At 46.3% G+C, this 27933-nt stretch overlaps 1 protein-coding gene across 1 annotated transcript in view; it reads left to right on the forward strand.

Moving 5' to 3' along the window:
- LOC134933200 (A disintegrin and metalloproteinase with thrombospondin motifs 2-like) overlaps positions 1-27933 on the forward strand; it is a 968191-nt gene that overhangs the window by 714291 nt on the left and 225967 nt on the right. Inside the window, exon 14 of the mRNA XM_063928241.1 lies at positions 2054-2177. Coding sequence (XP_063784311.1) covers positions 2054-2177 — 124 coding nt within the window. The remainder of the gene's footprint in view (positions 1-2053; positions 2178-27933) is intronic.

The raw sequence follows: 27933 nt of genomic DNA on the forward strand, positions 1-27933 counted from the left end.
AGATCTCTTAAGGTTCTGTCCAACTGACCAGAAGCAATGAAGTTATCTTTCAGTTTTATAACAGTTGTTTCAAATAGATGCAAGATGGGCTGCAGAAAACATAGGTAGCACTCAGGAAGTAAATGGTCACTTTCAGCATCATGCTTTGCATGTGGGGCTGGAAAATGGCAGATTAATCTTGAACAGTCTTCTTCACCCTTCGACAAAACATTAGAGCTGTGGGGGTTCGGATTTATCCAGATCACAAAACGTCATCTTATTGGCTCTCGGATGTCACATGTTTTGCATAGCCAATAAGAAAAATCCAGATAAATCTGAACACGCGTTAATTTTGGCATTAAGAACTGAGTAAAACCAAACCTACACATATCTACAAAAAATCTGACTTGATAGCACGCCAGCAGTGCAAAAATTCTCACAATTGCAGGACAGGGATCTAGTACCATCATGTCTCCGTATTTACTTGAACTATGGGCTAATTCAGGTCTGATCACAGCAGCAAATTTGTTAGCTAATGGGCAAAACCATGTGCACTGCAGGTGTGGCAGATATAACGTGCAGAGAGAGTTAGATTTGGGTGGGTTATATTGTTTCTGTGCAGGGTAAATACTGGCTGCTTTATTTTTACACTGCAATTTAGATTTCAGTTTGAACACCCCCCACCCAAATCTAACTCTCTCTGCACATGTTATGTCTGCCCCCCCCCCCTGCAGTGCACATGGTTTTGTCCATTAGCTAACAAATTTGCTGCTGCGATGAGATCTGAATTAGGCCCTATATCTCAACAAAATTAGCAAATTCTTCCAGTGACTCAACCTTTGACACTGAAGAATAAAACTCACTAGTAGATCTTGAGGACCAAAGCTTCAATGTCACTGTGAAAGGTTTTAAGTCCAAGTTTGATGGTGTTGTTGATGACATTGCAGTTACAGTAGCTATCAGGATGGATAGATTTTTTTTCTTATTAACAAACACAGAATTATTCTTGACATAATACACAGGTGCATTGTCAATGCTGTATGCACTTATCTGGTTCAGGTGAAATCCATAGGACTCTGTCTTAGTGAGTTTCTTTGGGATCTTCAAACCAGTCAAATAGTCAAGAAATTACTAAATACAACCACTGTAAGTCTGTCTGATGTCACAGCCTGACACTGGGCTCAGTGGCTGCTGAGGAGACTGTGTCTAGTGTCCGTAATTGCCGGGATTCTCCTCTGTATTTAGTTTTATATTTAAAGTCACTTTAAAATCCACCAACATGCACTCACTGTCTGCAGTGCCATAAGCGCAAGCACAAACAGTCACCACACAGCCTCCGTGGCCTGGCCTAGTGTCCACAGACCTCTCCTCTCTTAGGTGGTCAGACTGCGGCTGCAGCGCAAGTGGTCCCGACTCCTGACCTGACAGTGACTCACTCAGTCACTGAAGTGGACAGGCGACACACCAAACGGGTGTCAGCAGTGCATGCACTGCAGTGGCAGCCGGTAGCTGGAGAAAAGCTTAGGGCTTTTCTGATCTCTCTTGCTCTGCTTACATTGGGGACTCAGGGAGAACATGCCACGCCATTACCAGCCAGCCAGAATCCAAGATGTCGCCAGTTCCTGTACACCTGTGCTGAGTGGAGGCGGAGCTGCGAATCCATCCGGGAATAGGAGTGCTGCTGCCTGGGGGAGTGGAGCAGGTAGAAGAGGAGCCCGCAGACCGTAGTGGTGGAACAGTGTGCTCTTTGTCCGGGATCAGGGACAATACTGTATATTAAATCCTGGGACAATCCTGACGAATACTGGATGGATGGTAACCTTATTAGTGATAGAATGGCAATCAAATGACATTGTCTATATTTCAACAATGTCGCTATAACATCAGTGTTGATGATCTGAATGTTGACACAATGACCTAATGAATGTCACCATAGTGAATGTTGGTAAAATATACACCTGCACTAAGTGAGTTTTTGGCATTATGTACAGTATTTGACTTTACCCTTCTTTTGTTATAACATTTCAAATATGTACAAGTTACACTTTGTTATGATGTTTTCTTTTGCTTTCAGAAAGTTGGTTGTGACAAAGTAATTGGTTCAACAAAAAAAGAAGACAAATGTGGTGTGTGTGGTGGTGATAACTCACATTGCAAAATCATCAAAGGAACATTCACAAGAACGCCTAAGAAAAAAGGTAAGCTATATGATAAGACACGTATGTAATATGTTTATGTAACACAAAGATAATCTACAACAGACAAGTACTAAATTAAAGTATCAAATGCACGCACAATTAAATCATCCATTCATATATATTTTTTCTAGTGTATTAAATAGCCATATTGCCCACATATAAAAGTAGTTTATTCAAAATAGAAGAGTTCCTTTATGTGCTTCGTATAGTATGTAGAATATATGAATAAAAAGGGTTGGGTATGAAATACCGATGGTCACAGTACCGGCAGCGGAATCCAGATGGTCAAAATCCTGAGGACTTTTGGTTAGTATTCTAACCCTAATCCGTCTCTCCCACAGCCTAACCCTAAAGCGGGGTACACACTAGACAATATGTTGTCCTATCTCGCGGATCAGACCAATATATTGGGCACATTGTCTTGTGTGTACCCGTTATGTCACTGACAATGCGCGCTCCTGTGAGTCATCAACAACATCCTCCGTCGGCCCGTATGCAGAAGCATGAAGTATGGCCCCCGCCATCGCTCCATCACTGCCAGCATTGGCAAGTGTGTGTGCACTTGCCGATGCCAGGGCCCGCCGCCCATGATGTCGTGCTGGTTACACATCGTTAAGTGTGTACCCAGCTTAACTGTCCTATCTTGCAGTCGAACCCTAACCCCTTCCCCTAGTGTCTAGCCCTAACCCTAACCTTAATACTCACTGTTGGTATTCCAGAGCCGGTATTGTGGCCATTCTGATGGTGAACACCAGCATCCTACCTACATCCCAGTTAGAAATATAGTTAATTGGCAAGCCTTCATTTTTAACTAATTTTTATATTTGTGTTCCATCTATCTTTAGCAGGGTTGAGTGTTCAAGTCATCCAGTGGCTTGAACATTTTAATTTCAACTGCTTTAATTCATACAGAGGCCAATATGAAAATGAACTGAGTAGGTAGGCTGTAAAATGTAATAAGTATCATTCTATGTATATACTGTACAATATTTTTAAAAGCTAATTATACTTGGCTAAAGGTGTTTCTATCACTGTACCAGGTACTAGTAAGTCATAGTATACATGCGTCCTCATACATCTTGCCTCTGGGCATTATAAAATAAATTAATTACCCCGCACAGTGAAGCCAGAGACAGTGCAGCCCACCATGGTCTTATTGCTTGGTGGTGCAAAAAAGCACACTAATGGGCAAAACAATGTTGCACTGTAGGTGGGGCAGATGTAACATGTGCAGAGAGATTTAGGTTTGAGTGGGTTATATTGTTTGAACACATCCCACCCAAATTTAATCTCTCTGCACATCTGGCATCTTGATCACTTGTACTGAATGAAATAGCAAATGCTGTAAACCCAAATAAAGGAGTGATTTCACAAATCCTGTCCTAGACTGGTGACAGATCAATGAATGAAAGATAAGTTAAACATGTCTACATAACTTATGAACTACAATATCCATTTCAACTTAAAAGTACAACCCATGCATCTGTACTGTACCTTGCAATTAGTAATATAGAGAAAGGAGACACCGGATACGTATACTTTGCTGTTAAATTAAAAAGACAACCCAACTGGACATTTATTTCAGCTCTAGTCATGTGATTAAGGATATGAACATTGCTATTTAAAATAAACAGGGTGGAAATTGAAATAAAAATATTTTGAACATGTAATCATATACTTGTCTTCCTGGGGGTGACACTAAAGTGCTGCCGTTCCATTGACAATTTCATGCTCCAGCCTGGTTCCTGTCACTGAAGCGGAGCCAGCAGCAGTGACATGCGCTCAGGTGAAGCAGGGCCTCTCCTGTCATACTCCAGTATACTCCAGAGTTTTGATTATAAAAATGATCTGAAAGAATATATTCTACTAATTTTTTTAGTCAAAACCCTGGAGTATACTGGTCTATGACTGGTGAGCAGTGGCCACGTATGCTTGGGTACGACATACTCCTAATAATTTGGCAACAGGTATGCAGTTCCACCCGCCACACACTTTGCACCCATAACCGCCATTACCACAATTATAATGCACCACCAAGCCACAAGACCATGGTGCTTGGCAGCATGATGGAGCCTCCCACTTTGTCAGGGCTTCTGGGAGCATGATGGTGACGTCATGAGGTCACATCACTCTTCCTCTTCTGGCGGCCGTGGCTGGCGCAAAGAGTAGAGCCTGGGTGCACTTCCCCGCAGCATCCCATGCTGGGTGCAACAGTGCAGCTGTTTCCCTTCACTTAGCTCATGTGATGAATCAGCACTGAGCGGCTTTTTTTCTTCACAGACTAGGCAGCACTGTCTCTGGCTTCACTGTGTGGGTTAATTAGTTTCTAATATAATGTGGACACTACTATATATTTCTATTGTAATGTGGACAGTACCGTATATATTGCTGTTGTAATGGAGACATTACTATATATTGTTATTAAATTGGGGGCATTATTATATATATTTATTATACTGGTGGCATAACTATATATTCCTATTATACTGGGGGTATCACTATTTCTTTTATACTGTAGGTATTACTATATATTTCTAGCCTTGCCTCCAGAGTGTAAAGAAAGGGGGCTGTGTCTTGTAGCCACTCCCCCTATTGTCATGTGACCACGCCCATTTTTGCCACTCAGTACCACTAAGAAAATATTTCTACTTGCACCACTTCCGGTGAGGCTCTGCCTCACCTGCCAACCTTGTCCGCACATCTCTGATTAAAATTCACCAAATTTCCAGCAGTATACAGTATACTGCTGCACCTTTATATAATGCCCACAAGAACCCTCTGTTTCACATGTGTTTGTAAATCTGGCTCTCGTACTAGCCAGTGCCTCCCCAGCCTTTTACATCACTACATGTCACTGGCTGACGCCCCTGAAATGACATAATCGGGTTTGTTTGAAGTCCCGCCTCCTCCCCACTAGACCATGCCCCGAACTATAGCAAAGGCTTACTTTCAGCGAGGTAACACCCTCTTGGCCACGTCTCTTTTAGGATGCATAATATTCCTCCTCATAGGGTCTTGTTCTGAATTGGGCACAGTTGCAGCCTTCCTTGCATCTTTTACTGCAGTTGCATCTGTGACTTTATGCTAATGATGCTACAATGCCGTCCCTGGTGTGCATCCAAGGATGCATGGACAGAGATGCCCACTTTCAGTGTCTACAGATGCTGCAATCATGCTTTGTGCATCTTTAGACGTCACCATCGGTCGCACCATTGTAACTTTCACCATCCGTATGCGAGGTGCTGATCATCCGTGGAGTATGGCCTCCAATGTGAGCAATACAATGTCTCTATATGTAACCACTTTCAGCCCATACTACATTATATCTGCGCCTGATTCGCCTACCACCTTTAACCACACAGGAATGCTCAACCCATATCTGATACACTTCTTGTTGGGTATGTCTGCTTTGTACAAACACCATCACACTGCATGCATTCATTGTGCAACTCAGATGCAAGCGCAGATGAAAAACATTGCACAAGTAAAATACGATTTTAAACCTACCGGTAAATCTTTTTCTCCTAGTCCGTTGACGATGCTGGGGACTCCGTAAGGACCATGGGGTATAGACGGGCTCCGCAAGAGACATGGGCACTATAAAGAACTTTAGAATGGGTGTGCACTGGCTCCTCCCTCTATGCCCCTCCTCCAGACCTCAGTTAGAGAAACTGTGCCCAGAGGAGACGGACAGTACGAGGAAAGGATTTTTGTTAATCTAAGGGCAAGATTCCTACCAGCCCACACCATCCACACCGTATAACCTGGAATATACGCAACCAGTTAACAGTATGAAACAAAACAGTACCAGCCAACGACTGATCTTAACTGTAACATAACCCTTATGTAAGCAATAACTATATACAAGTCATGCAGAAATATGTCCGCACTGGGACGGGCGCCCAGCATCCTCTACAGACTAAGAGAAAAAGATTTACCGATAGGTTTAAAATCTTATTTTCTCTTACGTCCTAGAGGATGCTGGGGACTCCGTAAGGACCATGGGGATTATACCAAAGCTCCAAACCGGGCGGGAGAGTGCGGATGACTCTGCAGCACCGATTGAGCAAACATGAGGTCCTCCTCAGCCAGGGTATCAAACTTGTAGAATTTTGCAAAAGTATTTAAACCCGACCAAGTAGCTGCTCGGCAAAGCTGTAAGGCCGAGATGCCTCGGGCAGCCGCCCAAGAAGAGCCCACCTTCCTAGTGGAATGGGCCTTCACTGAATTTGGTAACGGCAATCCAGCCGTAGAATGAGCCTCCTGAATCGTGTTACAGATCCAGTGAGCAATAGTCTGCTTAGAAGCAGGAGCGCCAACCTTGTTGACTGCATACAGGACAAACAGTGCCTCTGTTTTCCTAACCGAGCCGTCCTGGCTACGTAAATTTTTAAGGCCCTGACTACATCAAGGGATTTGGAATTCTCCAAGTCTCCCGTAGCCACAGGCACCACAATAGGTTGGTTCATATGAAATGATGACACCACCTTAGGCAAAAATTGAGGACGAGTCCTCAACTCTGCTCTATCCTCATGGAAAATGAGATAGGGGCTCTTATGAGATAAGGCCGCCAATTCGGACACCCAGCTTGCAGATGCCAAGGCCAACAACATGACCACCTTCCAAGTGAGAAACTTAAATTCAACTGTTTGAAGAGGTTCAAACCAGTGAGATTTTAGGAACTGTAACACCACGTTAAGGTCCCATGGTGCCACTGGGGGCACAAAAGGAGGCTGGATACGTAGCACTCCCTTTACAAAAGTTTGGACTTCTGGGAGAGAAGCCAGTTCCTTCTGGAAGAATACAGATAGGGCCGAAATTTGTACCTTAATTGAGCCTAGCTTTAGGCCCATATCCACTCCTGTCTGTAGAAACGAAAGTGGAGAAAATGGCCCAAGTGAAAATCTTCTGTAGGAGCATTCTTGGCTTCACACCAAGATACATACTTCCTCCAGATACGGTGATAATGTTTCGCCGTTACTTCCTTCCTAGCCTTTATCAGAGTAGGGATGACTTCTTCCGGAATACCCTTCCCCGCTAGGATTCGGTGTTCAACCGCCATGCCGTCAAACGTAACCGCGGTAAGTCTTGGAACACGCAGGGCCCCTGCTGCAACAGGTCCTCTCTGAGAGGAAGAGGCCACGGATCTCCTGTGAGCATCTCCTGAAGATCTGAATACCAGGCCCTTCGAGGCCAATCTGGAACAATGAGTATTGTCCGTACTCTTTTCCGTCTTATGATTCTCAATATTTTTGAGATGAGAGGAAGAGGAGGGAACACATAGACCGACTGAAACACCCATGGTGTCACCAGGGCGTCCACCGCTACTGCCTGAGGGTCCCTTGACCTGGCACAATACCTCCGAAGCTTCTTGTTGAGGCGTGATGCCATAATGTCTATTTGAGGAAGTCCCCAAAGACTTGTTATTTCTGCAAAGACTTCTTGATGAAGACCCCACAACCATGGATGGAGATCGTGTCTGCTGAGGAAGTCTGCTTCCCAGTTGTCCACTCCCGGAATGAATACCGCTGACAGAGCGCTTACGTGATTTTCTGCCCATCGCAGAATCCTGGTGGCTTCCGCCATTGCCACTCTGCTCCTTGTCCCGCCTTGGCGGTTTACATGAGCCACGGCTGTGACGTTGTCTGATTGAATCAGAACCGGTAGGTCGCGAAGAAGATTCTCCGCTTGTCGTAGGCCGTTGTATATGGCCCTTAATTCCAGTATGTTGATGTGTAGACAAACCTCCTGGCTTGACCACAGTCCCTGAAAATCCCTGCCTTGTGTGACTGCTCCCCATCCTCGGAGGCTCGCGTCCGTGGTCACCAGAACCCAGTTCTGAATGCCGAACCTGCGACCTTCTAAAAGGTGAGCACTCTGCAGCCACCACAGGAGAGACACCCTGGCCCTGGGGGATAGGGTTATTTTTTGATGTATTTGAAGGTGGGACCCGGATCACTTGTCCAGAAGGTCCCACTGAAAAGTCCTCGCATGAAACCTGCCGAAGGGGATGGCCTCGTAGGTCGCCACCATTTTCCCCAGTACCCGAGTGCATTGATGTACTGACACTCTTTTTGGTTTTAACAGGTCTGTGACCATGTTCTGGAGTTCCTGGACTTTTTCCATCGGGAGAAAAACCCTCTTTTGTTCTGTGTCCAGAATCATGCCTAAGAAAGACAGCCGAGTTGTTGGAACCAACTGTGACTTTGGTAGATTTAGGATCCAGCCATGTCGCTGCAGCACTCTCAGGGAGAGCGACACGCTTTTCTGTAACTGTTCCTTTGATCTCGCTTTTATCAGGAGATCGTCCAAGTACGGGATAATTGTGACTCCTTGCCTGCGCTTGAGTACCATCATTTCCACCATTACCTTGGTGAAAACCCTCGGCGCCGTGGAAAGCCCAAACGGCAACGTCTGAAATTGGTAATGACAGTCCTGTACAGCGAATCTCAGGTACGCCTGATGAGGAGGATAAATGGGGACATGAAGGTATGCATCCTTTATGTCTAGTGACACCATAAAATCCCCCCCTTCCAGGCTGGAGATCACTTCCCTCAGCGATTCCATCTTGAACTTGAACCTTTTTAAGTACAGGTTCAGTGATTTTAAGTTTAGAATGGGTCTGACCGAGCCATCCGGTTTCGGGACCACAAATACGGTTGAATAATACCCTTTTCCCTGTTGTATTAAGGGAACCTTGATAATCACTTGCTGTAGACACAGCTTTTGAATTACAGCTAAAACTATCTCCCTCTCTGGGGGAGACGTTGGTAAAGCCGATTTGAAGAATCGGCGGGGAGGCACGTCTTCGAATTCCAGCTTGTAGCTTTGGGATACAATTTCCATCACCCAAGGATCCACGTCCGACTGAATCCAGATGTGGCTGAAGAGTCGAAGACGTGCCCCCATCGGAGCGGACTGCCCCAGTGGAGCCCCAGCGTCATGCGGTGGATTTAGTAGAAGCCGGGGAGGACTTCTGTTCCTGGGAACTGGTCGTAGCAGGCATTCTTTTCCCTTTACCCTTAGCTCTGGCGAGGAAGGAAGAGCCCCGACCTCTTCTGGGCTTATGCGACCGAAAGGACTGCATCTGATACTGCAGCGTTTTCTTTTGCTGTTGGGGAACATAAGGCAAAAAAGTAGATTTACCCGCGGTAGCTGTGGAAACCAGGTCCGCGAGACCTTCCCCAAATAAAACCTCACCTTTGTAAGGTAAAACTTCCATATGCCTTTTTGAGTCGGCATCACCTGTCCACTGGCGGGTCCACAGTGCTCGCCTAGCAGAAATCGCCATGGCGTTGGCCCTTGAACCTAGTAGGCCGACGTCTCTCTGAGCGTCCCTCATATATAAGACTGCGTCTTTGATGTGACCTAAGATCAACAAAATGGTATCCCTATCTAGGGTATCCATATCAGCTGACAAGGTATCTGTCCAAGCTGCTACCACGCTACAAACCCAATCCGATGCTATTGCCGGTCTGAGCAAAGCACCCGTATGTGTATAAATTGATTTTAAAGTCGTTTCCTGTCTGCGTTTAGCAGGATCCTTGAGGGCCGCCGTGTCTGGAGACGGTAGCGCCACCTTCTTGGATAAGCGCGTCAAAGCCTTGTCTACCCTGGGCGAGGATTCCCACCGTATCCTGTCCTGTGCCGGGAGAGGATACGCCATAAGAATTCTTTTGGGAATCTGCAGTTTTTTGTCTGGAGTTTCCCAAGCCTTTTCAAATAATGCGTTCAGCTCATGAGATGGGGGAAATGTCACCTCAGGTTTCTTTTTCTTAAACATGTGTACCCTCGTGTCAGGGACAGAGGGGTCATCTGTGATATGCAAAACATATTTTATTGCAATAATCATATAATGAATACTTTTCGCCACCCTTGGGTGTAACCTTGCATCATCGTAGTCGACACTGGAGTCAGAATCCGTGTTGGTATCAGTGTCTGCCATTTGGGAAAGGGGACGTTTTTGAGACCCTGAAGGGCCCTGTGACATAGTCAAAGCCATGGATTGACTCCCTGCTTTTTCCTTGGACTCTGCTTTGTCCAATCTCTTATGTAATAATGTCACATTTGCATTTAAAACATTCCACATGTTCAACCAATCAGGTGTCGGCGTTGCCGACGGAGACACCACAATCATCTGCTCCACCTCCTCCTTAGAAGAGCCTTCCGCTTCAGACATGCCGACACACTCGTACCGACACCCCCACACACACATGGATATTTATATGGAGACAGATCCCCAATAAGGCCCTTTGGAGAGACAGAGAGAGAGTATGCCAGCACACACCCAGGGCCAACTGACACTGGAAAAACCAATTCCCAGCTAAATAGCGCTTTTATATATTTATGTGCATATAATACACCCACTGCGCCTTACAAGTGCCCCCCCCCCCTTTTCTGCCCTGTTTCACCGTGTTCAGCAGGGGAGAGTCCGGGGAGCCAGCTTCTCTGCAGTGTCTGTGGAGAAAATGGCGCTGGTTAGTGCTGAGGGATCAAGCTCCGCCCCCTCAGCGGCGGGCTTTGGTCCCGCTCAATTTCTTTAAATACTGGCGGGGGATTTACTATATACAGCCCACGGAGCCTATATATTCATTTTAGCCAGTCCTAGAGGTTTAAAATTGCTGCCCAGGGCGCCCCCCTTGCGCCCTGCACCCATCAGTGCCTGCTGTGTGGGAGCAATGGCGCGCAGCGTTCCGACTCCCTCTGGAGCTAATGGTGTCCAGTAGCCTAAGAAGCAGAGCCTATCATTTAAGTAGGTCTGCTCCTCTCTCCTCAGTCCCACGATGCAGGGAGCCTGTTGCCAGCAGTGCTCCCTGAAAATAAAAAACCTAACAAAATTATTTTTTCAGAGAAACTCAGGAGAGCTCCCTGTAATGCACCCAGTCTCCTCTGGGCACAGGATCTAACTGAGGTCTGGAGGAGGGGCATAGAGGGAGGAGCCAGTGCACACCCATTCTAAAGTTCTTTATAGTGCCTATGTCTCCTGCGGAGCCCGTCTATACCCCATGTTCCTTACGGAGTCCCAGGCATCCTCTAGGACGTAAGAGAAATAAAAAATAAAACACATGGGCCCCCAGAGGAAAAAACACACACATTGGCTCCCACAGAAAACAATAAAGCAAATTGTCCTCCACAGGGAAAAAATAAATAAGTGTATAATATAGCTTTTGGTATTACAATTTGTATTAAATTTCCACTGCTGTCTGAAAGGCCCAGTGACACCAAGAGGTTTTATAATTCTTGGCTGTATCATCTATATATTTTTTATTTATTTATTATCATTTATGCCGTCATTGCACTTTCTTTCAAAGTAAGGCTGGGGTGTGTTGGGAACTGAAAGTGGCCCTGGAAAGCTTTGTAGACGAGGCCTCACATGGACAGCACCAGAGGTATACCGCGTAACCATGGTGGCAGCATCATAGATCATACCTCACATGTCAACAAACAAAACGGGCGGGGGGGGGGCACACATCGGCCCACTGGGCAACTTCCCTGTGGGCCCTATGGCCGGTGCACCCCCTGCCATAGCACATTGGATCTTAAAATATGTTGGGCTGTCCCTGGCATTGAACAGGCATGATTCATATTGCCCAGTTATCACTGATTCAATACTAGAATCCTGAAAACGTGGAATATCCAACTCTAATCAGATGTAGTTTAGATGCAGCAATCCGAAGGAAAATAAAAGTCCATGCTCAGTCAATGCTGACACACAAGCTCACATAGGGAAGGAGCTGTATTAGCATAAACTCCTGGGATGTTGTGCATCAGAGAGAGCAGGCTCATGATCCTGTTTCTCACACTATTAAATACTAGGAAGAATATTTCTTTTCACAGCCCCAACTTAGCACAGTCACAGTGAGGGTTTTCAAGGGGATACCTTTTTTGTATGGGGAGGGAATTGGGGATCCCTAAGTAAATTCTTTACAATCAGGGCACGCCATTCATGTGCAGGCAAGTGAGGGATATTTGTCAGTTGCAATGGGTATTGCTATGTTTACCATTCACAAACAGATGGATTAGTGGAGAGGTTTAATCAAACCCTGCAGCTTATGATCAGGAAGGCAGTGGTGCAGGAAAAGGTTTTATGTTTCCCTATCTCCTCCATGCCAGCATGTACACACTCAGTGGCATCCTGATTTGAAAGAGAGCGCCCCTGAGTGTAGTAGGTTTTACAGTTTTCAAAATGGCATTCCTTCTTGCGTTCCAAACATATATAATTCCGAAGCATAGTAAGCATTTAAAGACTATGAAAACTAACACAAAAAAGAATGATCATTTTTAAATAAAGATTTTTTGCCATTTTGCGAAGGTGAGCTAATGGCAAATCAGGAACCACAAAGTGATTCTTGGAGGTCATTGTAAAAATGTTCATGAAAATTCAACATCTTTTGAAAGTATAATTTGTGTAGTTACTGCATGATGTTCCAATGAGAAAAGCTTAAAAGTGCTAAAACTGGGGTGTTAAAACCCTCAAAGGCTAAGGGATTAAACATGGCAATTTATATAGTCTGTTCATACAGATGTAGCCCTGCTCATCTTTGCTGCAATACGGCATGCTGTGACTATTTGCAGCAGCGAGTGCGCCATTACTTTCTAAAGGAGATAATGAAGCAGTCGCTGGCTGTGAATACTCACAGCCTGGCATGCCATTTAGCATGCTGTGAGGCAGCATGCCGCATCACAGTGAGATGAGCATGGTTACTTCCCATTTGAATACTGCTCATTGTATGCATTGTGGCAAAATGCTTGGCTGCACCTCTTCGCACCCGCAACTAAGTCCATGCAATGTGTATGCATCGCAGGTGCAGATATATGCATGTGCATGCCAGCGTGCATGCGCATCATGACTAGACGCAGCCACAATGAGTGTGGCTACATCTGGGGTCCCGAATGGGTGTTGGCCTGGGCTGTAAGAGAGTTAAGCCGCGCGGGGGTAAGGGGGTGGAGGATAGGGTTAGGCTTTGGGGGGGGGGGGGAGGGTTAGGGTTAGGCTGCGGGAAGAGGGGGTTAGATTTAGTCACCACCAGTTAGGGTCAGGGGAAGGGAGGGTTAGGGTTAGAGGTGCAGTTGGTAAAGTTAAGTATTAGTGATGAGCGGGTTCGGTTCCTCGGGATCCGAACCCCCCCGAACTTCACCCATTTTACACGGTTCCGAGGCAGACTCGGATCTTCCCGCCTTGCCCGGTTAACCCGAGCGCGCCCGAACGTCATCATCCCGCTGTCGGATTCTCGCGAGATTCGTATTCTATATAAGGAGCCGCGCGTCGCCGCCATTTTCACTCGTGCATTGGAGATGATAGCGAGAGGATGTGGCTGCGTTCTCTCAGTTTCTGTGTTCAGTGTGCTGCAAATATCTGTTCTCAGTGTGCTGCAAATATCTGTGCTCAGTGTGCTGCAAATATCTACGTTCTCTGCCTGAAAAACGCTCCATACCTGTGCTGCATTGTAGTATATAGTAGGAGGACAGTGCAGAATTTTGCTGTGACCACCAGTATATATATATATAGCAGTATGGTACAGTAGTCCACTGCTCTACCTCTGTGTCGTCAAGTATACTATGCATCCATACCTCTGCTGCATTTTAGTTGTCCGCAGTATATAGTAGGAGGACAGTGCAGAATTTTGCTGACCACCAGTATATATATATATAGCAGTACGGTACAGTAGTCCACTGCTCTACCTCTGTGTTGTCAAGTATACTATGCATCCATACCTGTGCTGCATTTTAGTTGTGCGCAGTATATAGTAGGAGGACAGTGCAGAATTTTGCTGACCACCAGTATATATATAGCAGTACGATACAGTAGTCCACTGCTCTACCTCTGTGTCGTTAAGTATTCTACAAAAGTTCAGTAAAATGACCCACAAATCAAAATTAAAAGCGTCTGATGAGAAGTGTAAACTTGCCAATATGCCATTTACGACACGGAGTGGCAAGGAACGGCTGAGGCCCTGGCCTATGTTCATGGCTAGTGGTTCAGATTCACATGAGGATGGAAGCGCTCATCCTCTCGCTAGAAAACTGCAGTGCCACTCCTAGATGGGCCAGGTGTTTGTGTCAGCCACTTGGGTCGCTTAGCTTAGCCATCCAGCGACCTTGGTGCACCTCTTTTTTTTCTTTGCATTATGTGCTGTTTGGGGACTATTTTTTAAATCTGCCACCCTGCCTGACACTGCAGTGCCACTCCTAGATGGGCCAGGTGTTTGTGTCGGCCACTTGGGTCGCTTAGCTTAGTCACACAGTGACCTCATTGCACCTCTTTTTTTCTTTGCATCATGTGCTGTTTGGGGACTATTTTTTAAATCTGCCATCCTGTCTGACACTGCAGTGCCACTCCTAGATGGGCCAGGTGTTTGTGTCGGCCACTTGGGTCGCTTAGCTTAGCCATCCAGCGACCTTGGTGCACCTCTTTTTTTCCTTGCATCATGTGCTGTTTGGGGACTATTTTTTAAATCTGCCATCCTGTCTGACACTGCAGTGCCACTCCTAGATGGGCCAGGTGTTTGTGTCGGCCACTTGGGTTGCTTAGCTTAGCCATCCAGCGACCTTGGTGCACCTCTTTTTTTCTTTGCATCATGTGCTGTTTGGGGACTATTTTTTAAATCTGCCATCCTGTCTGACACTGCAGTGCCACTCCTAGATGGGCCAGGTGTTTGTGTCGGCCACATGGGTCGCTTAGCTTAGCCATCCAGCGACCTCGGTGCAAATTTTAGGACTAAAAATAATATTGTGAGGTGTGAGGTGTTCAGAATAGACTGGAAATGAGTGGAAATTATGGTTATTGAGGTTAATAATACTATGGGATCAAAATGACCCCCAAATTCTATGATTTAAGCTGTTTTTGAGGGCTTTTTGTAAAAAACACCCGAATCCAAAACACACTCGAATCCGACAAAAAAATTTCAGGGAGGTTTTGCCAAAATGCGTCCGAATCCAAAACACGGCCGCGGAACCGAATCCAAAACCAAAACCCAAAACCCGAAAAATTTCCGGTGCACATCACTAGTAAGTATACTTACGGTACCTTACCCTTTCTTGGGATTCTCATCTTTGGGATGCCGTAGTCGGTATTCTGTCCGCCAGTATCTTGACCGCCGGCTTATCTGGCCCAACCCATCTGTCGCTGCCATATTTCTTGGGAGCATACAGATCATGGGGGCAGATGTATTAAGCCTGGAGAAGTGATAAAGCAGTGATAAGTGGAAGGTGATAACGCACCGGCCAATCATTACAGGTTTGTAAAATTACAGGAGCTGATTGGCTGGTGCATTATCACCCTACACTTATCACTGCTTTATCACTTCTCCAGGCTTAATACATTTGCCCCATGGTTCCATAGTTGTACATATGTCTGTTGTCTTTGCGCAGTGTATACTGTTTGATTCCTTAAAAGATATAGGGCCATCGGCTAAATTTACTAGTAATCACTTGACAGTGCCTGCAGTATCTTCGGTTGCTGGATTTAAAGGGGCAATAATATAGTAATCTATCCAACCCCTTGGATCACAAAATGTACATAACTACAAAACTCCCATGTTTTGAATTGTCTGTGGTCATTTGGGGTTTTGGCAAGGTGTAGTGTTCTTTTTGAATGCCAATGCTTTCTTCACTGATTGTATTCTAAGATCACCACTCTAATTGTCTTTTTTTTTTTATAGTAGACATTATTATTATTATTATTATTATTATTATTATTATCTTTTATTTATATGGCCCCACAAGGTGTCCACTTTACTATGCATTGATAAGCAATCACAAAATATATAAATACATACTGCAAGGTAACTATAATACAATGAAACAACCAATGCAAAGATATGTGGTATGGGAAAATAGAAGGGATGACGAGTAGGAGAAGCAAGGGGGTGTATACAGCATGTGTGTGTGTGGGGATGGGGGGTGGGGGATGAGATGCAAAACAGCTCTCCTGTGGTAGGGTCAGTGTCTTTGGTTGGGGAAAGGTGGAGACGGGAACAAGGCATATTCGTGCCAGTCATAGTGTTAGGAAGAGAGAACAAGGGTAGAGGATCATGCCCGGAAAGGGATTGCAGTCTACAAGTGTAATTCTCAGGTATTAGCCGATATGGTGGTGTTGTAACTTACCGTAATTACACTCTATTTTACCTGGTGACTGATTCTTCTGTACCCAAGCAGGGGTGCGTATCTAGGAGCCTGAGCGCCCATGGGAAAATATGGGACTGCCCCCCCCCCCCCCCCCCCCCCTGGGACACAGAGGGAGAGTTACAGGAGAGGGTGAGGGCAGGGACACTGAGGGGGAGTTACAGGAGAGGGTGAGGGCAGGGACACTGAGGCGTAGTTATGGGGAGGGTGAGGGCAGGGATACTAAGAGGGATTTAGAGGGAGGGTGAGGGCAGTGACACTGAGGTGGAGTTAGAGGGAGGGTGAGGGCAGGGACGTTGAGGGGGAGTTAGAGGGAGAGTGAGGGCAGTGACACTGAGGAGGAGTTAGAGGGAGGGTGAGGGCAGGGACGTTGAGGGTGAGGGCAGTGACGCTGAGGGGGAGTTAGAGTTGTTGGGGCTCTCAGTGTAAATAAACGTTAAAGATGATTTTTTTTTTATTACTACTATCACCAGCTGAAACTCAAATGTTAGGCCCCTGAAAAAATGTGCATTGTATGCAACACCATGCCCCCAATTCGAGTTATATGCTCCACCGTGCCCCCCACTGCACGTTATATGCCACACGGTGCCCCCACTGCACGTTATATGCCACACGGTGCCCCCACTGCACGTTATATGCCACACGGTGCCCCCATTGCACATTATATGCCACACAGTGCCCCCACTGCACATTATATGCCACACAGTACCTTCACTGCACATTATATGCCACACAGTTCCCCCAGTGCATATGCATGTAAATGGCATGTGTCTGCTGAACTGTGCGGAGACATGCCCTTCTTCCCTATCAATACCAGTGGTGGTGAGGGTGCCATTAGAGGAAGACGCATTGCTGGGCCGTGTTAGATATTTGGCAGTAGGAGGAGAGAGATAAAGAGACGGGGGAGTCAGAAAGGAGGGAGAAAGGAGAGAGAGAGGGTATCAGGGTATAAGAGAGTAGTGAAAGATATAGGGTGTCAGAGAGAGAGGAGCAAGAGAGGTGTTAGAGAGAGAGAGAGAGAAATCCGGTGGCAGATCTTCTTACCAACCCCAGCAGAAGCCTGGTCCTACAGCAGAGTTGCATCAGTAAGCCGGGCAGAACGGAGCCAGCTGAGGGGAATTGCTGGTTTCAACTACCAGGTTGCTGTACTGCCGGTGTCACGCGCTGGAAGAGGAGAGAGGAGGAAGCCACTGTGTCCGGCACCGTATTACAATAAAGAAAACTCTGCATAAACTACAGCTCCCGGCAGCCTTTGCTTCTGTGAACTCCGGCAGCAAGGGCTGCTGGGAGCTGTAGTTTATGCAAAGTTTCCTTTATTGTAATGTGGTGTGTGGCGCCGGACCCCCGTGCCAATTACCGTGGCTGCCACTGCTGCCTGCCGGGGGAAGGGGGACAAATGTGCTCCTACTACAAAGTGTAACTACCCACTGGCCGCGGGTGGCGCCCCTGGCGAGTGCCATCCTGGCCAATGGGTAGATACGCCTCTGTACCCAGGTTCTCTTCTTATCCTCAGAGGGGTAAGGAAACTAAGTCCACACAAAGCGTAAATTAAATAGTCTCATTCAAAGGAAACTGATTTATTTGAAGAGGATTTGCAGTGTCAGGATTATTCTAATAATTCTCTCAGGATATAAAATGGTTATCAATAGACTCACTCGGTAGCCATACAAATTTACATCAAACTGCTCTGACAGTAGAATAAGTAAAAATATCCCCGCAGTAATCATGGAATACAGTAGTACAGATAATCTCAGATATGCATTTCTTCTTTAGAAACGGTAAATATTCAGAATTACCTTCTTTGACTAGACAAAACAATTGCATTAATAACACCGGTCAACAATAATGAAAAAAAAATTAGTCTTTCTTTTAATGATTATTTTCTGATTTTCTATAGCGAAAAATAACCAAAACCTTCGTTTATTTTTTAAAAACTTTGCTTTTGTCCCTTTTACAATTATCAATAAATATTAAAGTTTTTAAATAACCATATAAGGAGAAGCATGTTTTACTAAAAAAAGGGAGGGGACAAGCGGGGGAGGGGGGAAAGCAAGTGGTATCCTGACCCTCATTACACGTAAGCCGTGTGGAACTATTCAGATAGCTAAACCATGTCTATCTCTCAATGCACAGACAATGAGATTTCTGGAATTGTAAACCTTTTATTAATACAGACTGGAATGATTGTCCATATAATATAGCTGTAGTTCTGCAGAATAGATTACTGTACATGTAACAAATAAGAGAATAAACAGTGCACGGAAATAAGATATAAGTCTCTGGGGTAGAGGAGACTTAACACAGCCTGTCAGCATCTCATGCACAGATAACTGAGTAGTAACAAAAATGGAGGATCTAACCCTTTGACCTGTCACATGGCAAAAGGCAGCTAAGCATAGACAAACAAATGCAGATCAGAACTTTTTTTTATATATATTCTGTTACAGTAGTTGTTTGTTTTAAAAAAAAAAATTGTAAATAAAAGTAATTCAAATTCATAACAAAAGTTTGTTTTAATTTACATACAATAAAGTTCTAAAAACAGGGAAATTTTCTTAAAATCCGTAATTTCATTCTGGTAGCTACAAAAGCAAAAAAATTTCGGGTACAACTATTTTTTCTTTAATTAGTAATGTGGAAGAAATAAAAATCAGATATGCAAAACCCAGACTCAAAATTTGTGTTGACCGGTGTAATCAATACTTCACAACACATGTAATCTTTTATACATGAACACTTCAGTGTAAATACTGTGATATCCAATACTCTGGCAATAAACTCAGTGTCCTGACTTAGTAGGTTCAGAGATAATTTCCCAAATCTTCACTGATCAGCACAATGGCCCAAATATTGAAGTAGTATAACATTTGTTCCTTAAAGCGGCGTAAGCATTCTCCCAAATACAGTATGCAAGTGTCTTTGTAATCCTGGTTATGTCTTTAAAAATAATATAGCAGTAGGCTTGTAATTCCAGTTCCAGACAACAGGTGGATATGCCGTATTGGAAAGGATTTATATAATAGCTAATATATGGGCAATTCTCCGTGATGCACGGGACAGCTACACAAATTCAAACAAAATACTTCTCCAAAATTCCAAGATTTTAGTTATAGGGTAAGGCATTGCTACTAAGCAATTTAGTTTTGATTCAACAAAAATTTCTTAACAGACCAGTTTAAAATGAAAAAAAATGAAATGCATGTGATGCATGGGACCTTATGTTCAATTTCTGGAGAATCACCCATATGGAAGAGTTTAACTTTTCTTCAAGAAGTAATAAAGGAACAAATATAGAGAACTAGAAAGACGGTTGTTGAGTTGGGTGCACAATATCAATTAATTGGATTGATTATCAAAATAAAACGTAACTTTTATTACTTATGTTAATATTCAGAGGGTCCTTATCGTGGGACACATACAGCAAATTATAGAGGTTAAAAACATGACATATACAAACACATAAGTGATATAGAAGAAAGAAAGATGTGAGACAGATTCTTAAAAAGTGGGATCACCACAATAACTCCTGCAACAAGTATAATTATTTGTGTGAGACAATTGCCACTCAGGATACAGACTGAATGGTGTTTGTCTGTTCTAGATATATTTGATATCGTATAGGACGATTAAGTATAGCCACAAATAGTGGGGTATTTCCAATGGGACACTGCCTCTGGTGCGTGAATACGATAGAATGTGTAGTACAATTAGAGCCTCTTGCCCACCTAGTAATAAAATGCAAGTAGGTTACTCTTGAATAGGAAGCATTGACTGCAATGGTACTGATAATGAAATCATAAAGAATGTTGTGCCACTAGTGCCCTATATTACAGTATGTAATGTATCTCCTTACGAATAACTAGTGGGTGAATCAGTAATACTATGAGTCAGGGGCGGAACTTCTGGCAGTGCAGCCAGTGCATTGCACTGGGGCCCCGCCGCACTGAAGGGGCCCACAGCCGCTGGCATTACAATGAGTCACAATGACTCATTGTATAATGCCGCCGCCAGCTACATGCCCGTCCTCCCGCCGCACACAAGTCACAACGCACGCAGTCAGCAGCGCCTGGCTGACTCACTGCGGCTGCGGCAGCCCGGCTGGAGAGGGAGGAGGGGTCCCGGCCGCAGAGGGAGAAGGGGCCGTCCCTCCCTTGTGCTGACTTACAGGTCTCACTGGCTGCTGCTGTGAGGAGGGAATGATCTCTCTCCCATCTCTCTCTCCAGCGCCTCCTCCTCCAGGCATTGTAGTGCTCCTCTGCTGCAAGCTGTCAATCAGGAAAGCGAGGAGGGGCAGCTAAGTCAGCTCCTCTCCCTTCCTGTTTATATTCCACCCCACCCCTCGGCTTCTCTCTCTCAGTGTTTGGGCGCTGGGGGTCTGACAGCATCACACCAAGATCTCGTGGCCTTCCCCAGCACCCACTGTCATAATGGGAAGGAGGAGCAGCAGGTGCAGGTCATTGATTCCATGTGTGTCTGTGAGTCAGCCATTTGCTTACAGCCTTACACTGCTGCAGCAACAGCCCCTGGTAGGAATTAGTGGGGGGCAGCGCCGTAACTACCTGTGTGCCAGGTGTGCCTGGCACACAGCGCAGTTTGCCCTGAGGGCGCACGGCCAGCGGCTTGTAATGAGTCAAATTGACTCATTACAAGCCGCCTGTTCTGTGCCGTGCGCCGCACTGGAGGAGAGCAGCAGCACCGGAGGCAGGGAAGGAGGAGGAGGGAGGGGGACTGGAGCCGCAGCAGCGCTATGTCATTGGTAGTAGCGCCGCTGCAGCAGTCCCCTCTCCTTCCGTATTGGCTGCCCGGCGCTGCTGTGAATGCTGGGATGCTGGCAGCGGCACCTCCACCAATTACATAGCACTGCTGCGGCTCCAGTCCCCCTCTCTCCTCCTCCGTCTCCGCTGCCCAGGAATGGAACTGCCTACACGAGGAGCCTGACTGCCAGCGGGGAGAGATGGTAAGTATCACTCTCTCTCTCTTTCTCTCTCTCTCCCACAATGTGTAAAAAGGGGACGCTGTCTGCCGTAATGTGTAAAAAGGGGGACGCTGTCTGCTGTAATGTGTAAAAAGGGGGACGCTGCCTGCTGTAATGTGTAAAAAGGGGGACGCTGCCTGCCATACTGTGTAAAAAGGGGGACGCTGCCTGCTGTAATGTGTAAAAAGGGGGATGCTGCCTGCTATAATGTGTAAAAGGGGGACGCTGTCTGCCGTAATGTGTAAAAAGGGGGACGCTGCCTGCCGTAATGTGTAAAAAGGGGGACGCTGCCTGCTGTAATGTGTAAAAAGGGGGACAGTCTGCCGTAATGTGAAAAAAGGGGACGATGCCTGCTGTAATATGTAAAAAGGGGGACTGTCTGTCTGCCTTAATGTGTATAAAGGGGGATGCTGTCTGCCGTAATGTGTAAAAAGGGGCTCTACCTGGTGTGCAGCGTAATTTGAATAATGGAGACTACTGTGCACCGTAGTATGAATTGGTAATATTTTGTGGCCACGCCCCTATATATTTTTCGCGCGCCTGCGGCGCACTGCCCCAATCTTGCATAGAGGGGGGGGGGGCGCCACTGTCGTTTCTTGTACACAGTACTAAAATGCCTAGTTACGGCACTGGGGGGGCCCAGAACATATTATTGCACCTGGGCCCACCACATTCTAGTTCCGCCACTGCTATGAGTGTAGATGCTTGTCAAGAATTGACACTAGCAGGTTCTGGGATACTCACACTGTATTCATGTGTGGTATGCTCACACAGATAATGCACACTAATATGTCTTAGAAATAAGATATATAGATTGATTAATGAAAATCTGTGTGGATATTGAACATCCCCCCTTATGGTAACTCCAGGGTAGTCAGAATTGTACCCCTTATATTGATGGAGTCAGAGAGATGTGCTGAGACACTGCAGAAATGGTTGTATATAAATAGAGGCACAGAGTGAATATGTTTCAGTCCACACTTGTTTAGAGGTGAAGGAAAAAATGTTACAAAGTGTCCTAGGACTGATATGGCAAGAGAGCAACACTTGTTGCAATATCAATTCATGTAGTGGAAAGAGGGTTTGCAGGGATGTTACTTCACTGATGTGTGTGGTATTAATGAGTCACACACTCTGTATATAATACACTCTTATCATTGCGGATCATACGCATGTGCACCTTTAAAAGGTAAATCGTTTACATTTATTGGATATATATCTGTGTGCTCAATATAATAAAGTCCACTGCGGGAGTCCAAAATGTTGATGGAGGAAAATATATATAGATTAAATAATATATGGATGAGCAGTATTCCTAACACCCTTGGAGGTCAGTTGTCCCAGTTATAGGATATATGTCCTCTCTGTAGTGATTCTGATAATGATAGATGCCACTACTGCTGACTCATAGGCTATAATGCAATTATGAACCAATGCTTGAAATACTATTCCTGCTTCTTACTATTTTATTGTGAGCAGTGCAATGGTGATTAAGCACAGAGTAATTTCAGCATAATAAACAATAATCGGATAATCCACAAATGTATGCTGTTCAGAGAGGCAAGTGATTGCTCTCTCTGTTGCAGCAATAGCCTAGGGTAAAAGCCTAGGGAATCCCCTGTGCTCCTATCCTGAGTGGTTGTTTGTCTAATTTCCTAACCTCACACACACAGCCTGCTGAGCACATTTAAATTGCTGATTGCTAGAGCTCTATGAGAGTCAGTGCTGGTGCGGGTAGAAGCATCACTAACTATTGCACAAGATAAAACATTGCTACACATTACAAAGAGTGTGGTGGCCCACTAACAAGAGGTAATAAAGGTCAAGGGGGCAGATGTATTAACCTGGAGATGGCATAAAGAAGTGATAAACCAGTGATATGTGCAAGGTGATAAAGGCACCAGCCAATCAGCTCAAATATGTAAATTAACAGTTAGGATCTGATTGGCTGGTGCCTTTATCACCTTGCACATATCACTGGTTTATCACTTCCTTATGCCTTCTCCAGGTTAATACATCTGCCCCACTGTATTTTACAGGTAATAGCATCTATGAGTGAGGTCAGGTTAGCACAATGTCATAAGTTCAAGACTCACCACTCCTCTAAAGACTGCTGGATTCTGTTTGGCAGAATGGTGTCTGTGTTAGTAACTGTAGTAGCAGGGTGAACTCCATACTTGCCTACTTTTGAAAACTAGAATCAGGGAGATTACAGTAGGATGTGGCACGAGGGGTGTGTGTCATACTCTGCCCAAACGACAGGTGTCTAGTTCCACAAACGTGTCTAGTTCCACAAATGGATGCTTAAATGCTTGTTGTTGCGAGATATTTCTGTATAATATTAGTAACAATATATTTTGGGCAGTTTTGCAAGTATTGGTATGAATATTGCTGTCTGCAATATGGAGTTTCTTGTTTGCAATATGTATTCGCTGTGATATTTCTTTACTTCTCACTAAGCACAATATACATGAGTAATGTGATGCCTATGCAATAAATTTCAAATGCAAGTTGGCCTTTGGTGTGTTACATGTCAGACACTATGGATGAGTGAACAGAAGCACAGATAAGACCCTGTGGACCTAATTCAGAGCTGTCCGTAGATGTGCGAAAAAACGCACATCTACGATCAAAATCTCAGACATGCGGAGGGACGCCCAGCACAGTGCTAGTCTGCCCTGCATGTCAGGCCCTAATCCACCCCCCCACCCCCAGCAGACGTGCAATAGCATCGCACAGCGGCTATGCTTTTGCACCTGCCGAGTAGCTCCCTGCCTACGCAGCCTAGCTATGAAGGCAGGCGGCTACCCACCATGTTTTTGGCCGCAGCAGCTGCGTGTCACACGCAGTCGCCATGACCTGCCTTGAAAACGGTCCAGACACGCCTGCGTTGTCCACACAACACCTCGAAAACACAGCTGCAACGCCCCCAGCAGACGTGCAATAGCATCGCACAGCGGCTATGCTTTTGCACCTGCCGAGTAGCTCCCTGCCTACGCAGCCTAGCTATGAAGGCAGGCGGCTACCCACCATGTTTTTGGCCGCAGCAGCTGCGTGTCACACGCAGTCGCCATGACCTGCCTTGAAAACGGTCCAGACACGCCTGCGTTGTCCACACAACACCTCGAAAACACAGCTGCAACGCCGTCAACATGCCCCGCAACCTCCTCTGCCTGTCAATCAGGCAGAGGCGATTGCACCAGTGATATGCCTTTGTGTCTCATGTGCGCACGCGCAGTGTGGCTGCTGCGTGTGCGCACACAGCACAGGGCTTCAGTCTGCGTTTGCTGCCACTACAGCGACCAGGTCTGAATTAGGCCCTGTGTGTGATCATGTGTTGCTGTCTCCCTTAGTCTTTCCTGTCAAGGGTTCCCACAAGGGGAGATAATGAGAGTTGTCAGCAGTGACTCCTGAGCAGCTACAGCAAATCACTGTTCCTGCAAAGAAACTACTTAGTCTCACCCCTGGCAGAATCTGAAGAATCCGGGAGATGTGACAGACAAAGCAGGGCAGTAGGAGATTTATGGCTGAAACCGGAGGCTCCTGCAGGATCCGGGAAGGTAGGTAACTATCAGGGGTGTATCTAGGGGTCCGAACGCCCCTGGCAAAGTAAGGGGCTGGCGTTCCCCCCTACACACACACACCCTACACACATTTGAAATAAGGTGTGAGTATTGGAAATGGGGCATGGTCTTGTGGGGGAAGGGTGTGGACACAATAGTACTTCCAATTCAAATGATGCCACACAGTAGTGTCCCTTATTCGCATTACACCGCACAGTAGTGTCTCGTATTCACGTTACACCATCCCTCCCCCCTAACCCTTCCCACAGCCTGACCTTAACCCGCCCCCTCCCCCCAAAAAGCCTCTTCAGTGGTGCCTAACCCTAACCCACCCTTTGTAATCTCCCTCCCTGCAGCCTAACCCTAACCCTCACGTGGCTTGCCAGTTGAGACTTTGGCACCAACTCGATCCGGATTTTGGCATTCTGCATCGCTATCTATGTTGGGATGCCAGCATCAGCATTCCGAACAGTTTCGAGATGCTGGCATCAGCTTTCTGACCGCCGGGATGCCAAACGCCGGCATCTTGACTGCATCTCAAATGAAATGCTAATGATGATTTACCTGCTGATGGTCGGTACTCAGGAGTTCAGAGGAACACAGCGTCACCCTTCCAGCAATCCAGCCCCATAGGAACTACAGTCCCTGGGAGTAGCTGTGCGCTACTGCTGCAGCTGGAAGAGGCAGCTGCAGCGTCATCTGTCATGACCAGGATCGCCGAGGACTGAAGCAGCGGCTCCCTCCCAGCTCCCTCCGATCGTGTGTTCTGCCTACCTGCCGGCTGCTCTCCCCTCGCCCGATCTCCAGACCAGATGTGCCGACCAGAAGATATCGCCCCAACCCCTGCAAAGCTCTACCCCCCATACCGCTGCTCCGTCTCCCCCCAAAAAATATTGGTCTCCTACGGCGATGGATCGGCAGCAGGGGGGTTTCTAGGTACTCGAAAACCCCCCCTGCGTGCGCTAGAGAACACTGCCACTTTTTTATTATCTTCGACAACAAATAGATCTATAGCACTGTGCTATATAATAATTGCTGTGTACCTGGTGAGAGTCTGTTACTGCCGGCGCTGTTACTGTCCGTCAGCACCGCACTACACTAGTGATCAGACTAGTGTCCGGCAGCACCGCACTTGTAATCAGACTCACAATAAACTACATTTCCCAGCAGCCCTTGCTGCCGGGAGCTCCCAGCAACAAGGGCTGCTGGAAGCTGTAGTTTATTTTGAGTCTGATTACAAGTGCAGTGCTACCGGACACCAGCGCCACTCCAGCAGTAACACTCTCACCAGGTACAGTCTGACAGTACTGCTTTTCTACCCTTTGGCCATGGGTGGCACAGCCAGGCGGCGCCCCCTCCTTGCCTGGCGCCCCTGGCGAGTGCCATCCTGGCCAATGTGAAGATACACCTCTGATAACTATGGTGAACTCTCACTGCTGGGGCTCTGTATACAGCTGCTGTAGTTAATGCTTTCTGAAGGTGGCTATCTGCTTGTCTATGTACTCTGTCTCTATTGAAGCTGTATGCTGTCTGTCTTTAACAGGGCTGCAGTTGTAGGAGAGAACTCACAGCTCCCTTTGGTGCCCCACACAAACCTCGGCCTCTGTTGCTCCCCGTTTTCTGTAACTGTTACTGCACCTGGATCTTGGGTACTCAATTCCCGCGTGTTACGTCCTCTGCCGCAACTCTCCACAGCTCAGGGTCCCAACCATGCTCCAAATACATGCTGCCAGTCACTGCTATTCACTCTCTGCTCTCTCACTCTTGATACTCGTCAGCAGCGTATGTGCAGTCTTGGTGCTGCTCTCTACGCAGTGTGACCTCTAACCTCAGTATTCCCAGCCACAGCTTTCTGCACACCACTGTCTGGGACTCTCTTCCCTCAGATGCTCAGAGCCGCCATATGGTTTCTTCTCACACAGCAGACTTCCTGTCTCAGCACACTCTCCCCCCATGTTAGGGATAGACATCGACCACCGATGATTCCTAATCATCGATGGTTTATGGCCAATGTCGAATTCTTTTGCGATCGATGGGAGAAAACCACATGGTTTTCTTACATTGATGGCACAGCATAGACATTTTATTTTTGCAAGGTGCTGGGACTCAGATCATATCTCCACCCCAGGCACCCACAAAGCCCCGCCTCCAGACTGATTAGCCCGCAGGTCATTTACTGAAATAATAGGGATGACCATCGATGAGTGAAACCATCGATGGTCTTCCATAGCATAGTTGCTGACCATCGATGGCCACTCAAAGTTTCACCATTGATGATGACCACACCGATGGCCATCCCTACCCCGGGATCCGGTCTGAAGATCGACAGTGTCTAGGTCGACAATGTTTAGGTCGACCACTATAGGTCGACACTCACTAGATCGACATGGATGGAAGGTCGACAGGGTTTCTAGGTCGACATGTGCTAGGTCGACAGGTCTAAAGGTCGACATGAGTTTTTCACATTTTTTTTCTTTTTTTGAATTTTTTCATACTTAACGATCCACGTGGACTACGATTGGAACGGTAAAGTGTGCCGAGCGAAGTGGTAGCGGAGCGAAGGCACCATGCCCGAAGCATGGCGAGCGAAGCGGTGCACTAATTTGGGATCCCGGTCACTCTACGAAGAAAACGACACAAAAAAAAAAATCCTCATGTTGACCTAGCACATGTCGACCTAGAAACCCTGTCGACCTTCCATCCATGTTGACCTAGTGACTGTCGACCTAAACATTGTCGACCTAGACACTGTCGATTTGATGAACCACACCCCCCTACCCCATGTGCTGTTTCTCTGCAGGCAATGCTGGGTCCTAAAGCCCTCCTCCACAACACACTGCAGTCTTGTGCTGTTCACACGCAAGGGGGCTGCCAGGAAGTTAACGCCTGATGTGCACATTAACCCCTGCAATCCCTGAGAAGCTTTTCTGGGGTATCACACAAGGAATAGATGTAACACAGAGGGTGACCTGGGAGAGATGGTAGGTGGGTGTGCGTGACTTCTTGACCTTAAATAATGGTGCAAGAACAACCTAAATTTCATTACTCAATACTTTGTGACCTCCCAAAGTATTGTACTTGACTTGCCTAGACC

This window comes from Pseudophryne corroboree, chromosome 6 (genome assembly GCF_028390025.1).
Source record: "Pseudophryne corroboree isolate aPseCor3 chromosome 6, aPseCor3.hap2, whole genome shotgun sequence".
In the NCBI taxonomy this organism is placed as follows: domain Eukaryota; kingdom Metazoa; phylum Chordata; class Amphibia; order Anura; family Myobatrachidae; genus Pseudophryne; species Pseudophryne corroboree.